This window comes from Rutilus rutilus (assembly GCF_951802725.1).
Source record: "Rutilus rutilus genome assembly, chromosome: 1".
Classification (NCBI taxonomy): Eukaryota; Metazoa; Chordata; class Actinopteri; order Cypriniformes; family Leuciscidae; genus Rutilus; species Rutilus rutilus.
Window position 1 is genome coordinate 73,346,185 of NC_140209.1, and position 16,729 is coordinate 73,362,913.

The 16,729-nt window shown below is 35.7% G+C and overlaps 2 protein-coding genes across 2 annotated transcripts in view; both read left to right on the forward strand.

Annotated features, from left to right (window-relative positions):
• Positions 1–16,729, forward strand: part of LOC311305987 (ribonuclease inhibitor-like) — a 73,132-nt gene that overhangs the window by 24,441 nt on the left and 31,962 nt on the right. The gene's annotated exons all lie outside the window — the stretch shown is intronic.
• LOC311305924 (protein NLRC3-like) lies at positions 744–6,731 on the forward strand. Its single transcript, XM_084433959.1, has 7 exons — positions 744–1,011; positions 2,521–2,649; positions 3,247–3,351; positions 3,706–3,813; positions 4,076–4,160; positions 4,438–4,633; positions 4,728–6,731. The coding sequence occupies exons 2-7, from the start codon at positions 2,591–2,593 to the stop codon at positions 6,557–6,559; spliced, it is 2,385 nt and encodes a 794-aa protein (XP_084290085.1). The 5' UTR covers positions 744–1,011; positions 2,521–2,590; the 3' UTR covers positions 6,560–6,731.

Here is a 16,729-nt window from a genome sequence, read left to right on the forward strand (position 1 = left end):
CTATGTGGTGCCTGCCTTTTGGGAAGTGAATTTCCCCTTGCCCTTCCATAGCTGTGCTCTCTTCTTGAGCTTTTTGCCTGTGGGATTGTCCGGATGAGCCGTCTCCAGCTGAGCAGTCGTCACTATCTCCAGCCTCGTCCACTCCTCGGCTGGGCTCTCTGGGCTCTCCGCTGCAGCTGCACAAAGGGGATCTACATAAACATGTAAAGAGAAATTTAAAAGAATTATATATGTTTTAATGAAACTATGGCTGATTGTCTAAATGGATTAATCTAACACTCCACATGATCTTCATCTCCAGAGCTGCTCTTCAGAGTCACTTCACAAGCTTTCCCCCGTTTCATCTGAGAAAAACTACTGTCAAACACACACTGAAACTGTCTGATTACATTTAAAATGAAAGTTTTTATTAATTTCAAAACACATCATATTTGATGCTACATTTGTATTCAATCATAAAACATAGAATCCAGAAAAATATAATAAAACACACTTTAGGAAGAAAAATAAAAAATAAATGTGGGCCCTAAATTAAAAGGTAGCTTACTCTGTGGAGTTTAATTGTGAACAAACAAATTATGATGATATTTTTGGCCATATCCAGCTCTATTTTTGAATTATGAATCATTTGTGTCGATTTAAGAAGTTTTAAACAGGATTTAGAGATGTGATATAATATCAAAATAGAGTCCACCCAGTGAATTTTGCCCATTTCCACCACTGGATATGTGGTATAATATCCCGCTCTAGTGCAGTAGGTGTCGGTGTGCAACTGTTCCAAACCCTCCTGTAAAACACAGGAAGAAGAGGAAAACGAAAGGAACAGCATCTGATCCTCGTTTATCACCGCTGCGTCGCACAGAACAGGCCCTGAGAGAGGCGGACGACTCTTCCGACGCATAAGTTGTGATTTATAAAAACAAACTTGACGGGAAAATGTGCGCACCTGCACGCAAACTGTGACCTATGTGTACGAACGTTTTGGAGACGGAGCAGTTTGGCGAACCGATGGTGAGCTGGAGTTAAATGTCGTTTTGGTCGCTTTTAGACAGAGCATTTTAAGAAAATTATACATATACAGAAAGATAATAGGCCTACAGCTATAATTTCACTCACCAAGCCTGTCACATGAAGCAAACATCCATCCATTCCTACATGTCCGCGCCAGCGAGCGCGCTGGGCCGTTTAGTGAAACTGACGCATTAGCCTTTATCTAACGCAGATGAAGGAAAACCGTACATCTTCATGAGTCATAATCATAAATACAGTGCATGTTCACAATAACAGTTTAAATAAATAAAATTATGATTTAAAATATGTTTTACTTCTGATATAAACGTTTAGATTAAATATAATCGATAATGGACGACCGGTTTTATAAGTCTGAATATGTTTTTGGCGTACGCCATTTTTGGCTTTCGGGCGCACGTACACTTTTAGTAAGGATCCTACGCACAGTTTTATAAATGAGAGCCCTGATACCCAAACCTGTTACTCACTGGATTTGATCTGATCTATGATCCAGAAAACATTTCTCCAGATTTAGCACAATGCCTCCAAATCTAATAACACTAGCGGCCATTTATGTTTAATCCACAATCCATCGAGACCAGCAAGAGATTCTGAGAACGACGCGCGCGGACTGACAACAAGCGTTACTGAGTTTAAAATACTTCATATAATTATTATTATTAATACATTCTCCATTTAAGTCATTTGTAATTATTAGGAACTTTATATTGTATATAAAGCGAGATTTAAATGTGAAGTTACAGAAGGCTGTTCTTCTGCTACTCCGACCAGACGAAGAATCTGCCAGAAATTACAATCTTTTGAAGTTAAAACATGAAGTTTTATTGAGAAAGGTTTATTGAAAACGAATATGTTTCTGTAAGTTTTCCCCCATTTCCTCTTCAGTTTTAGGCTGTTGTTTTTGTGATGTGAAATCGAAAGTATTTTTGAAGCAGATTACAGTAGACAGACAGATGAAGCCTGACGTCAATGAACAACAATCTGCTGTTATTAAACTGAATATTTCACTTCATATATAGCAATTATGGTTAGTAGTTATACAGTATGTCTATTATAATTCTGCTTACTTTTACTCAATCAGTTATTTTAGGATCATTTGAAAGTAATAAAATCAATCATCATTGTGAACTTGAAGTAATGATTAAATGACAAACGATTCAACAATTAATAAAGATTGGGTAAATATGATTGTAAAATGATATTAAACTGTAATAGAGAATATAACAAATCAGCTTCAATTTTCCCACTCAAAGTTTTAAACACAATTTCTGTTCCCCAATGAATTAATATTTAGAGTCAGTTAAACTCATTAAACAATCAGAAATGATTAAGACCATTCGGTTATTTTACATGGCAATATATTTGTCTGTAACTCACTTTATTTTATAGATAGTTTTTGCTGTTGCTGTTGTTGATGATAACTCCGCATTCTTCATTATTGTCTTAAATAAGATGTTCTTCATCTGTGTAAAATGGTGTCATTTCCAGGTGATGCTGAAGGATTGAGTGTTTCCAGAAAGCAGTGCTGATCAGTTTTCAGTGTCAGTTTAGCTGCAGTATGTCAGAGGAAAGAGGAAAGGACTCTCTCTCTCAGATGAGTCCCTCAGAGAAACACAGGTAAGACTGCGTCTGTTTTCATCAGTTTAAACTCGACTGGACTTTGTGTTTCCCTGTCAGTAACACAACTTTAAGCATATTTGCACATGCTTTGCACAATTTCTATTTTTAACTTCTTAAATTAACTCTGACATTGTCTATAAAGCCCTGTTTGCTCTATAGAAAATATCACAGTTAATAATTTGTTAATAACCTTCTAGACGCTGAATTAATCCAAATAAATGACTTCAGTTTTTAGATCATACAATTATTGACAGACATTAGTAAACAACTATACACTTAATTTAATTAAAGAATGCTGACAAAACTGTCACACAGACATTTCTGCTCTCTATTTCTGTCAATAAACAAAAACTTGAAATGTTCTCATAAATTAGAGTGAAGTATTTTTTTAACATATTAAATCTCTCTCATATATATTAAAGAAATCGTTAAACTAATGTGAGCCGGTAAAATAAAATAGTAGTTAACTATAAAACAGTAAATTGTGTGAGTGTGTGTATTTCTGTGGAGGATTAGATTAAGACACAGATGTGTTTCACACACAGTTGATCCTCCTTTACTAAAGTGTTTTCTCTCTGTTCTTTGTGTCATCAGTGTAAGATCAGCCTCACATGTGTCCAGCTCTGTGTCTCTGAAGAGTGACTGGTCTAAAGATGATGGACCAAACTTCAGTGAGAAAACACCATCATCTAATGAAAGGTATTTTGTGTGTTTACATTGCATTATATTGTTGTATTATTTGTCTACAGTGGTGTATATGACTGAACTTGACTGAATGAAACAATAAGTCTCAATAAAACTCAATTCCTGGGAACCTTATGAAACTCATTCCAGTAACACAATTACACAGGCAGCCACAAGGAGACACAAATACACTATGGAAAATAGATCATGAAACTAAACCTGTATGTTTATCCATCCGACTGTAGTCATAAATGGACAAATGCACAGCTATACTGCATTTAATTACTATTTGCAACATTAAACCTTTTCAAATGAGACTAAAGTATCTCCTGTAGTAAAGTGTTTTATCTCTGTTCTTTGTGTCATCAGTGTAAGATCAGGCTCACATGTGTCCAGCTCTGTGTCTCTGAAGAGTGATTGGTCTAAAGATGTAGATACACCAAACTTCAGTGAGAAAACACCATCATCTAATAAAAGGTATTTCATAAGTTTCTAATTTTTTGTCACACGTTGTCTGTGTTTAAAAGTTGTATCAGCGAATACCAATCATGAAACATTTTTAGATCCAATATTTATCATTATTTATCATTGAATCATTTATCATGATATTTATCATTGAATACTCTGATAAATATTTGATCTGATAAATATTTATCAGAGTATTCACAGCTAATGCTTTTTCTCTTTCTGTGAAATTTTGCCTGGAAAATCAGTATTTATTTGATTTATTTGATTACAGGCTTCAATATGAGACATTAGACTCAGACGTTCAGACTCACAGGAACCACGAGCATTTCAAAGACAATCTTCTAGGAATCTTCCAGGTAGGAAAACACATTTTTATAAATGTTTAATATTCTAACAAACAAATATGTTATTGAACAAAGACATTTTATTGAATTCCTCCAGATCCATTTTTTCCTCTGAAGCACTTATATATTTTTTATTTTTCTATTTGTTAAAAATATCAGCTGGTTAACATGTTAGTCTTTTAACTGGATTTTTTTTATAGATATTATAGTTATTGAATAAATTGTGTTGACAAAATGTAGATGTACAATCTGGTTTAAATTGTGTCTTTTCTCTTACTTTTGTTTGTAGGATCTTGAGAGCAAAATAATCACGTTTCTGAAGAATGAGCTGGAGAAGTTTAAGAAAATATTACAAAAGGAGAAAACACAACACTTTGTGAAGGACTTTATTGAGAACAGATCCAGTATCAAAGAATCAGCTCTTGATCTCACACTACATTACCTGAGAGAGATGAAGAGAGATGAAGCTGCTGATGCTCTAGAAGGTTAGAGACTCATGATCATCTGTCTGATTGTCTCTTATATATGTAGAAGAGAAAATGAAGACTAAAACTGTCTATTTTCTGTTCCTGTGTTTAGGTGAGCTGTTCTTCATTCATCAGCTGAAATGTGGCCTAAAGAAGAAGTATCAATGTGTGTTTGAAGGAATTGCGAAGCAAGGTGACTCCACACTTCTGAATAACATCTACACAGATCTCTATATCACTCAGGGCGGCAGTGAACAGGTCAATACTGAACATGAGGTGAGACAGATTGAAGTTGCTTCCAGGCGTCATGAAGCACAAGAGAAACAGGTTAAATGCACAAATTTGTTTGAAGCTCCTGAACAAGGCAAGGAGATCCGAACTGTACTGACAAAAGGAGTCGCTGGCATCGGGAAATCAGTCTCTGTGCAAAAGTTTGTTCTGGACTGGGCTGAAGGAAAAGAAAATCAAGATATCCGCTTCATATTTCCTCTTCCATTCAGAGAGATGAACTTAAAGGAGAAAGATAAACTCAGTTTAATGGACCTTATAACTCAATTCTTCCCAGAGACAAAAGGACTGAACCTTACAAGAAGGAATCAATTCAAAGTGCTGTTCATCCTTGATGGACTGGACGAATGTCGCCTTCCTCTGAAGTTTGATTGTAATGAGACGTGGAGTGATGTATCGTCACCAGCCTCTCTGGATGTTCTCCTAACGAACCTCATGAAGGGAAATCTGCTTCCTTCTGCTCTCATCTGGATCACCACCAGACCAGCAGCTGCCAGTAAGATTCCTCCTGACTGTATCGACCGGCTGACAGAGATACGAGGATTCAGTGATGCACAAAAGCAAGAGTACTTCAAAAAAAGATTCACCGATGAGAATCAGGCCAACACAATCCTAGATCACATTAAACAATCAAAGAGTCTCTTTATCATGTGCCACATCCCAGTCTTCTGCTGGATATCAGCCACGGTTCTCCAGAACATTCTGGAGGAGAAAAGAAATAATGATGTGAAAAACACTCAGGCTGATGAGATCTCTAAAACACTGCAGGAATCAAACACTGAAGACACTCCCAAGACTCTGACTCAAATGTACACACACTTTCTCCGCTTCCAGATCCAGCAGAGCCGCCGAAAGTATGATGGAGAATACACACCAGATGTTTCCTGGGATAAAGACGCCATCCTTTCACTGGGGAAACTGGCATTTCATCAGCTGGAAAGAAGCAACCTGATCTTCTATGACACAGACCTTGAAGCCTGTGGTATTGACGTCTATAAGGCATCAGTGTACTCAGGCATGTGTACCCAGATCTTTGAGGAAACACGGATCGCTCTTGGTACCATGTACTGCTTTGTTCACTTGAGCATTCAAGAGTTTATTGCAGCCGTTTATGCACATCTGTTTCTAGACATCAACAAGACAAGTGTGTTTGATCATGAGTCTACAGAACAGGAAAACAGAAATGAAACCATGATTGATTTTCTCAAGACTGCAGTGGACAAGGCGCTCGAGAGTGACAATGGACACCTGGACCTTTTCCTTCGCTTCGTCCTCGGTCTGTCGCTCCAGTCCAATCGACAACTCTTACGAGGTCTGTTGACACAGCAAGACGGCAATGACCAGAGCAACAAGGAAATAGTTCAGTACATCAAGCAGAAATTAGAAGATAATCTTCCTGCAGAGAGATCCATCAATCTGTTCTACTGTCTGAATGAACTGAACGACCAAACTCTGGTGAAAGAGATTCAGACCCACCTTAGCAAAGGAAGTCTCTCATCTGGTGACCTTTCACCTGCCCAGTGGTCTGCTTTAGCCTTTGTGTTGTTGACATCAGAGGAGGAGCTGGAGGAGTTTGAGCTTCAGAAATTCAAGAAATCAGACGAGTGTCTCATCAGATTATCGGCAGTCATCAAAACCTCCAGAAGAGCTCTGTAAGTATTTTAATATATTTTGTCATGTTTTGCTCTCATCTGAAAAATGTTTTTATCTACATTACTCTATATTGATTCCTCATCATGAACATGAACTTATCCTTGTAAAGCCTGACATATGAAATAATAGTCTGAATTTTTTTTGTGTGTGGAGACAGTTTATCAAACTTTTAGACAAAATATAAAAAAAGAACTGTATAACACTGTATATATTATTTATATATATATATATATATATATATATATATATATAAAACACATGAGCAGAAATTGGCATCATTATAAGCTTATTTGATGTGGCAGTATTTTACAGTAAAAACTTTATAATCTATCAGTACAGTACAAACAGTCGGACGAACAGATGTGTTTTGAGTCTGGATTTGAATGTGATTACTGTAGGAGCACGTCTGATCTCTTCTGGAAGCTGGTTCCAGCTGTGGCTGGCATAATAGCTAAAAGCGGACTCGCCATGCTTAGAGTGAACCCTTGGTATTTCTAGCTGATATGATCCTAATGATCTGAGTGATCTGTTGGGTTTATATTCAGTGAGCATATCTGCAATATATTGAGGTCCTAGGCCATTGAATGATTTATATACCAGTAATAATACTTTAAAATCAATCCTAAATTTAACTGGGAGCCAGTCTAAAGACCTGAGGACTGGTGTGATATGTTCATATTTTCTGGTTCTGCTCAGAATCCTGGCGGCAGCGTTCTGTATGAGCTGCAACTGTCTTATGGTCTTTTTGGGAAGGCCAGTGAGGAGTCCATTACAATAATCCACCCTGCTGGTGATGAAAGCATGCACAAGTTTCTCTAAGTCTTGTCTGGAAACAAAGCATCTAATTCTTGCAATATTTTTCAGATGATAGTATGCTGATTTAGTTATTGCTTTGACATGACTACTGAAACTAAGGTCTGACTCTAGTGTCACACCAAGATTCCTGACTTGATTTTTAGTTGTTTGACCCCTAGAGTGAAGGTATGCGTTCACCTTAAGAACTTCATCTTTGTTTCCAAACGCAATGACTTCAGTTTTGTCTTTGTTTAATTGAAGAAAGTTTTGACACATCCAACTGTTTACTTCATCAATGCATTGGCACAGGGAGTCAATGGGGCTGTAGTCGTTAGGCGATAGGGCTAAGTAAATCTGTGTGTCGTCTGCATAGTTGTGGTAAGAGATTTAAGACATATTTTATTGATATACCCAAACTGGGGGGAAATAATGTAATTTGGTACAGATGTTATTTATATTGCCAACAAGTAAGATGAAATTCTGCAAGGTTATAATATAAAACATTGAGATTTTTATAAAACAGGCTTCTTAAATAAAGTACATATATATTACCACATCATATATTAGTGGTCTCTGTCACATGTCTGTGTTTGTTTGGACTTTCAGTTCGAGTTTTGCTTGGTTCCTGTTTGCCTTTGTTCTTTTCCCACCACTCCTTTGTTTCTATGGTTATCAGTTCAGTTGTGTCACCTGTTTAGTCATCATAGTCATTAGTGGTCGACCGATATGATATTTGGCATTTATAAAATATCGGCATCAGCAGATACGGTTTTCTGATTGGCCGATGTGTTGGAAGCGGGACTTTTATTTTGACGGGCGGCGCTGAGAACACCAGCGCCTGAGAAGAGAACACCAGCGCCTGATCACACAGCGCTCACTCACATTCTCCGTCTTCATTAGTTTACAATCTCTGTCAGTCATATCTAATACTTTGTTAGACAGAACTGGTAAACAAAGAAAGTAAATGCGAAAAAGTAAAGCGTTGCTTTTATATTATTTGTAACAGAAAAGGCAAACAATCAGGCTAAAATACTTTCTCATTTACTCGTCAACATTCAGCAAATGCACATCTACATCATTTAAACAAATCTCTGAATATCTAATAAACATTTAATATCACAAACCTTGCAGATTTAATGGAATCCAGCTGTGATATCTTGTGAGGTGTGCATTTGTAGCCTGATAAACGTGTGACTGCGAGTGACGGTCGGTCCGTGCGAAGTGAGTGAATGCGAACAGAAGATCAGCTTAACAGGAGACGCGATCGAAAAACTTTAATTCCTTAATTTTAAAATATGCTGTTGTGCTATATCCAGTTGGCCACTGTGTCATATTCATATTGTTTTCACTGTGTGCTGTATGCAATATTAGCGTTACCATGTCTTTATTTGAAAGAAATATGATTACCAGTGCGCACGATATTACCAGATTACTGAGTGCCCTGTTACAGTGTTTGCTTCCTTTTTATTCACATATTCATATATTTTTAAACAATTACTTTATTGGTGAAAAATACTGTAATAGGTTTTCAGGTACAAGAAGTTGCCATCTAAAGTATAAGCATGAAAAAGATTTGTTTTCTAGTTTATATATAATTGATTAAAGATTGATTAAAATAAATATAAAGTATATAATAAAAATATCGGCTTTACATCGGCCATTGGTCATCCTGCTCTCTAAGATATCGGCATCGGCCATCAAAAAACCAATATCGGTCGACCACTAATCGTCATCTATCTCACCTGTGTTCTGTTAACCCTCTGGGGACCAAAAACGCGCCCGCGCGTTTTGCTCGTTTTTTTTTTTAGCAATGAAAAATAAACACTAAATGCTCTGTTAATTTTGATCTTTCATTTTCGTGTAATACATCAATCGATCCTGTTCAGTTTCAATTTTTTTTCTGTATACTCACAATAAAAATAAAGTGTTTTGCTTTTTGACAAATAAAGAAAAACTAACATGATGCTATTTCTGCCTTCTCTCTGTCAGTAACTCCCATTTGAAACGCGTTCGAAAATGATCTATAACTCAGGGAACTTCAGTCAAACAGGGAAACAGACCCACGGGCATAAAGCTTGAGATCGCAGCTTTTAAATGAAGTAATTTATATAAAAAACAAATATTATCAGCTTCTGTAATCTGTATAAAAAGAGAGCGACTCCAGTCGAGCTCATTACGAGATGATTCACAGTAATTTGACCACGCCCCGGAGAGCGCGTGCTATTCAAACGCAAATTCTGAGAACCATTTCAGTCTGTGAAACGCCCCCACATCAGCTGTAAACAAAGAGGCATAATATAGCCTACCTTATGGAGAAAATTTTCCGTGCTGATATGAGGAGCAGATCCCGCTGAGGAGAGAGGTAGGCTAAGTTATCCTTTCTCAAGTGTTAATGTGGAATAACGTTATGGAATAACGTTATGGAATAACGTTAGTGTAGGCCTATGTAAACAAAAAGATGAATCGCGTTTCTATAATATGAATCGCGTTTCTGTGATATGAATGAAGGGTACATATTTGTAAAGACTGTTTAGCCTAAATATGAATCGCGTTTCTGTGAGATGAATGAAGGGTACATATTTGTAAAGACTGTTTAGCCTAAATATGAATCGCGTTTCTGTGAGATGAATGAAGGGTACATATTTGTAAAGACTGTTTAGCCTAAATATGAATCGCGCGTCTGTGTGTGAAAGAATAAACTGCTTTGCTAGAGCCTACTGAGATGAGTAAAAATCGACTGAAATATGTTGAAATAAAATGTATTTGTATAAGCAACGTATTAAACTGCAAATTAACATTTATAGGCTATGCCCTAATATTTCATAAAAACAACGTTACAGTCAGGCGAAGTATGAAAGAAAACATTTTGTTGACTAGATTTGGGTACAGTTTTTACTGTAGAATAGACTGTCACATCAAATAAGCTTTTCTGCTCATATATATAAAATACTATTTTGTCAAAAATAAAGTCATAGACTAAGATGTTCCAATGTTGGCTATATTCAAACTAATGAATACATATGATAAAATGTAGGCCTATAATCTTTTTTTTTTTTTTTTACAAAGAAAGAGTACTTTTTTGCAGAAATATTGCTGAAATTGTAATTATTGTTGTAATTGTAACCTTTTTAATAAAATAGCAAAACATATTTACAAGATAGATGTAAGCAAAATCTTAAATGGTCAATATAAGTCTTCTTCAAAATATATATTTTGTCCTTACATTGTGGCTCAGTCAGTGTCACACCTGAATGAATGGCTAATTATGCAGAGTCATTATGCAGAGTGGGTGGGACTAAGGTGTAAACTACTCCTCCCCCTCGCATATTGGCTTTCCAAGCAAAACCTGTTTTACACCATTTAAATCAATGTATTTTTTTTTGTGAATGATAAAGCAAGACTATTTTCACATAATTTTGAAGCTAGAACTCGAAGAGAAAACATCCATTAGTCAAAAGTCTTGTGGGCACATATTTTGTATGAGTTTTGTGGTCTTATTTCAGCAACTTTCATTTTTATTTTTTTAAATAACCACGCATAAACATTATTCTCTTAAAAATACAAACATCTACATACATGTTGCTCGCATATTATGGTAGGCCTGTTTGTGCTATATAGAGTGAATTTACACCTTAGCCATTAACATGTTTATAAATAACTGAAAAAAGCACAAATGTCAAGGCATGTCAGAACATCTCAAGGACCCCAAAAACAGCTTGGTCCCCAGAGGGTTAAAGGGATAGTTCACCCAAAAATAAAAATGATCTCATCATTTACGCACTCTAATGTTTTTCCAAACCTGTATTAATTTTCTTCTAATATTTTCTAATATTTTTCTAATATTAATATTTTGAAGAATGTGGCTATCCAAACAGTAGCTGGTCCCCATTGACTTCCATAGGAGAAACATATACTATGGAAGACACTGGGGTACATCAACTGTTTGGTTACCCACATCCTTCCAAATAACTTTTATTTTCAACAGAATAAAGGAACTTATTCGAGTTTAAAACAACTTGAGAGAGTAAATTATGATAATTAGAATTTTTAGGAGAACTATCCCTTTAATGTTAATAAAACAACACAATGCAAAGAGAAAATCACTCATTGCCCTTGACTGATAACTTTAATAGTAGCTTTAATAAGTATCAATGTATAATTTATACAGTGAAGTCTGTTTTTATTTTCATATTTGTTCATTTAATTACTTTCTTCAATGCTACTGTTAAATACACCTACTGTAGCTGAAAATATAAAGCATTGTTTAGCCTATTTAATTTGTATATTAAGTTGTGTATGTGTAATGTGTATCTTTGATCTTAATATTTAATAACAAAGAAAATAATGACAAATATTTTTATCTTCTCCCCTGTCTGCCATTTTTATTTATTTTATATTTTGTTACCTAAGGCTTTGTTTTAAAAAAAAGTTTATAAATAACTGAAAAAAGCACAAATGTCAGAGCATGTCAGAACATCTCAAGGGCCCCAAAAACAGCTTGGTCCCCAGAGGGTTAATCAGTGTAATGTGTGTTTGTATTTAAGTTCCATTCTGTTCAGTCAGTCCTTGTCCAATCTCCGTCGTATTTAGTGTGTGTGAACCTTCTGCCCGTCTTCTATGTACCTGTATTATTTATATTGTGAGCAAAAGTTTGCATTGGAACTTTTGATTTTCCTTCGTCTTCTTCTGCCTGCACCACACCGTGACAGTCCCTCTGGATCTCCCAGTAATTAGATATTTTAAATGCTTATTTTTATCAGTAATTCTGTTGTTTAATGTAATGTAATATGTAGATTGAGAGATTTACAAATAAACATTTATCAAAAGCCAGATTTTATAACAAAAAGACATGTGTACATGTGAATGAAGGCATTTTTAGAATTATAGTGAAATGCCTTTAACTTGCCATACAAGTGTGAACTGTCTCATCTAATAGTGTCAGTGCAGTCAAGTCAATAATATTGTTGAATATTAAGTGTCTCCAACTAAGGAAGCCAGAGGCAACAGTGGCAAGAACCTAAACTCCATCAGGTGACAGAAATAGAGAAGAAATCCTATAGCTATAAATCTTAAGGAAAATTTTTTTTCAAACAGGCTTAATTTTATCTAGGAAATTTGTCACTGAATAAAAAATACTAATGTACTGGAAATAGTATTTTTTGTAGATGAATGCTGTTTGAATACATTGTATGCTGTTTATGTAAAAAAAAAATGGAAAATGTATTTAATATTTGTATATAGAAAATGTATTGTATGTGTGCCATCTAATTCTGTGTTGTGATTTATTGTAGGTTAAATGATTGTAACTTAACAGAAAAAAGCTGTTCAGCTCTGGCTGCAGTTCTTGGATCAGATACCAATCTGAAAGAGCTGAACATGAACAATAATAATCTGCAGGATTCAGGAGTGAAGCTGCTCTGCACTGGACTGAAGAATATAAAGTGTAAATTGGAGATACTGAGGTAAGTTGAGCCACATGAGTCACATGAGTCACATGACTAAAGTAAGGTGCAATGACTGACGGGACGATTCCAGAGGCTAAAAGTTATAAATAAAAGTTGGATTTCTTTGTTTAATATAAGTAAGTTTGTCTTTGTTCTATTGTTGTTGTGTTTTTCATTAAAAATAATAATGAGCCACAAACTAAGCAGTCCAAAGATCTTTTATTTATTTGTTACAATGTGGGTATAGCATATCATCCTTCTTATCAATTTTGTTAATAAAAGTCCAATGTTTAATATAAGTGAATTTATCATTGTACTATTTTATTATTGATGTATTTTCATTAATACTAATGAACCACAAACTAAGAATTTGTTTTAAATTTAGGGGAAAACACTAAGACCTTCATTTATCAGTGTTACAACGGGGGTATACTATGCCATCTGTCCTATTTGTTTTGTTGATAAAAGTTTGATGTTCAATATAAGCGAGGTTGTCATTGTGCCATTTTACTGTTGTGTTTTTTTTTTCAGTGAGTAATACTGAAGTGACATTAAGCATTCATTTTGTGCTGCATTCATTTGGTGCTGCACTATAATGCAAATAATTGCAGGGGATTATAATATTTAATGGATAATGTATTTTCCGTATATTCGTCTACTTATAAGTTAACACTTAAATTGGGCTGTTTTTGTTCATAGTAATTTATAATTTAGTGATTTAATCGTTATTTGCATACCTAGTGTTGAGTCAGAATTCAGATGATTATGTTAGAGCTGGTAAATCTGCCACAGAAAGGAGGGTGAGATCTAGTAGAAATCACTTATCTTAACCCTTTAGGCGCCAAGGTTTTTTTTTGAAAAAATGCTGGATTTTGACATCAAAATTTCAAAAGCTTGTGGCTTGAAAGGGCTTAAAGATAGAGGTCTACTGTAAATTAGAAAAAAATGTTTGGGATGACTGAAAGTTTATGTGGGGTGTAAATATACTCATTTAATTTGCATATTATGACGTCATCAGGGGGCGGCCCTCCTGAATTTCATGATATTCAGGAAATAGTAGATATTGAACTTATGTTTGAACTTATTTGCATGTTTTTTTTTTTATTTTGTTTTTTTTATCCTCATTCCAAATGTTGAGAAAAGAGGAAACCAACAATAACAGGTGAAAGTACTAAATTATTACTATACTATATAGTAGTAAAACGCATGTGAACAGTAGCCTACTTTTTGATCAGTTCATCAGTAATATTCAGGAAATAGTAGATATTGAATTGATGTTGGAATTTATTTAAATGCTTTTTTTTATTTTTTTTTATCCTCATTCCAAATGATCGGAAAAGAGGAAACCAACAATAACAGGAGAAAGTACTAAATTATTACTATATTACAATACTTTGCCGGGAGAAGACCATTGCGCGGCAAAGATGTACCGGGAGAAGCGCGCGGCACCATTGTGCAGCAAAGTTGTACGGGGAGAGGCGCGGGCGACACCATAGCGCGGCAAAGATGTACCGGGAGAAGCGCGATCATTAGACGGCCGATCGTCATTTCCAAAAGGCAAATATTCCCCTTCAGAGTCAGAATCAGCGAATAACATTTGCAACACATCCTCACGGTACAAGTTTTTATTAGCCATTTGACAATTTTCTCTCACTAATCTCACAATTTACTCAGACGCTCTGAACTGAACTGCTTCCGCATCAATGACATGATCGCTCACTTGCTCTGCTGTTTCCTCCAACACTTTGAATAGGAACATGACGTCATTTTGGTCTTGAATCAAAGTATTACATGTCTGCCATCTAGTGGTAGGGAATACAAATGAGATATTACACCATATTAGGATCTACAGCCTGTTTTATCAAGTATGACGTCTTGTCGCAATTTTTTTAGAGCTTTTGAGGAAGCTGTGTATCTTTGATTCTGCTTTCAGCTTTGCAGCTAGTCTCGACTAAACACTTCCTGGAGTGTTTTACACCACTATTAAGGTATTTTGGTCTGTCAGTGGCTTAAAAAGTGGGTATGCGCTATATGCGGCGCATAGGGGCGCAGCACCATGCGATGGTAAAATAAATAAACTTTTTTTTTTTAATCTTTTTTTGGTATTTTCTATATGTAGCTGCTGTTGTGCATTTCTAAATCATTTCTGCATTTCCTCAATGTTATATAACATTTTAGAGGACTAACAGGCTAGAGTAGGCGCCCTCATAAGATTCCATCATAGAATTTTGACATTGAAGATATCGCGAGCGTAATATTGCGAGGGGCGCCATGAGCACTGAGCGAGCAGGTACAAGTAGTGAATTGTCGTTGAAAAAGATGGATAAAGCAAAAAAACTGTCGGGGCTAAAGATAGATGTTAACAGACATTAGCGCTCTAAAGTTCTCTGAAGTGTGGCTAAAAAAGCCAAGTAAAACTTTAAATAACCATTGAATCAAATTAAAATTTTATTCTTATCTGTGAAATAAGCATGTAACCCGTTTCAACTCCACCACTCAAAGAATTGTTAAATTGTTCGCCAAATTTGTTGCTTCATACCCCTCTGACACTGGGTAGTTGCGCCCCTGGTCTCACTCATCCTTGCAAAGCTGCTTCAGCTCAGTGACATTTGTAGGCTTTCCAGCATGAGCTGTGTTTCAAGTCCTTCCACAGCATTTTAATGGAATTGAAGTCTGGACTTTATTGGGCCATTCCCAAACTTTATTTTTTTTTAATTTTCCGACCATTTTCAGATCATAGACTTTCAGAGTTGTACAGTTTTAGTTAATTGCAATCTTGAAAGGGATGTTGATGTCTAACATATTAAAGTTCACTGAGCCTTTTGTTTGCCTCCATATTCAATTGTCAGTTTTTGCAACTGACTTTCAATACGAAGAATATGAAGAATAAAATTAAATTCAGTTTAAGGATTTATATTGTTCAGGTTTAACTGATTAATCAGCTGAATGTTTTCCTCTCTGTTCTAGACTCTCTAACTGCAGTGTGACAGAAGAAGGTTATAAAGCTCTGGCTTCAGCTCTGAGATCAAACCCTTCACACCTGATAGAGCTGGATCTCACAGGAAATGATCCTGGACAATCAGGAGTGAAGGAGCTCAATGATTTACTGCAGGATCCAGACTGTCAACTGAAGACACTGATGTGAGACGAGATAAAATAATTAACTTAATTAGCTATATGCAGGCTAAATATTCATAACTAATATATTATTTTAGTTATATAATAAGCTGTACAATTTGTTGCATCAAAATGATCAAGATCAGATCAGATGCTGCAGGTTCTGTCATGATGATGATAACCGTCAACACAGTTTAGTTGTGAAACAAGCTACAGGTCAAATAGACATTATGGGTTAGTATATGTGTGCTGACATTCAGGAGTATACCTTGATAATTAACAATAATAGTTTTCCATCAAGCCCAGATTCACTGCATCTCTCTACACCAGGGGCCTCATTTATAACGCTTGCGTACGCACAAAACGGGGCTGAAAACATGCGTACGCCAGTTCCTGCGCAAAAGGTGGGATTTATAAAGAAAACTTGACGGGAAAATTTGCGCACCTGCACGCAAACTCTGACCCATGCGTACGAACGTTTTGGAGATGGAGCACTTTGGCGACACCGATGGTGAGCTGGAGTTAAATGTATTTTTGGTCACTTTTATACAGAAAATCTAAAGAAAATTAAACATATACAGAAAGATTATACAAATACAATTTCAATCACCAAGCCTGTCACTTGAAGCAAATATCCATTCCTTCTTAAATGTCCGCGGCAGCGAGCGTGTTGAGCCGTTTAGTGAAACTGACGCAAATAACAGTTTAAATAAATAAAATACTTCTGATATAAACATTTATATTAAATATGCCATTCAAATTAATGGAGTTAAACACTTAAACATGAAATCATTACTGAAGTTACAACATTTTTTTA

Excerpts from the sequence above, each read along its gene's own strand:
- LOC311305924 (XM_084433959.1), top strand. The coding sequence starts at position 2,591 with ATGTCAGAGGAAAGAGGAAAGGACTCTCTCTCTCAGATGAGTCCCTCA. Across the intron at positions 3,352-3,705 it reads ACACCATCATCTAATGAAAG|TGTAAGATCAGGCTCACATG; the intron begins GTATTTTGTGTG and ends TTGTGTCATCAG. Across the intron at positions 3,814-4,075 it reads ACACCATCATCTAATAAAAG|GCTTCAATATGAGACATTAG; the intron begins GTATTTCATAAG and ends ATTTGATTACAG.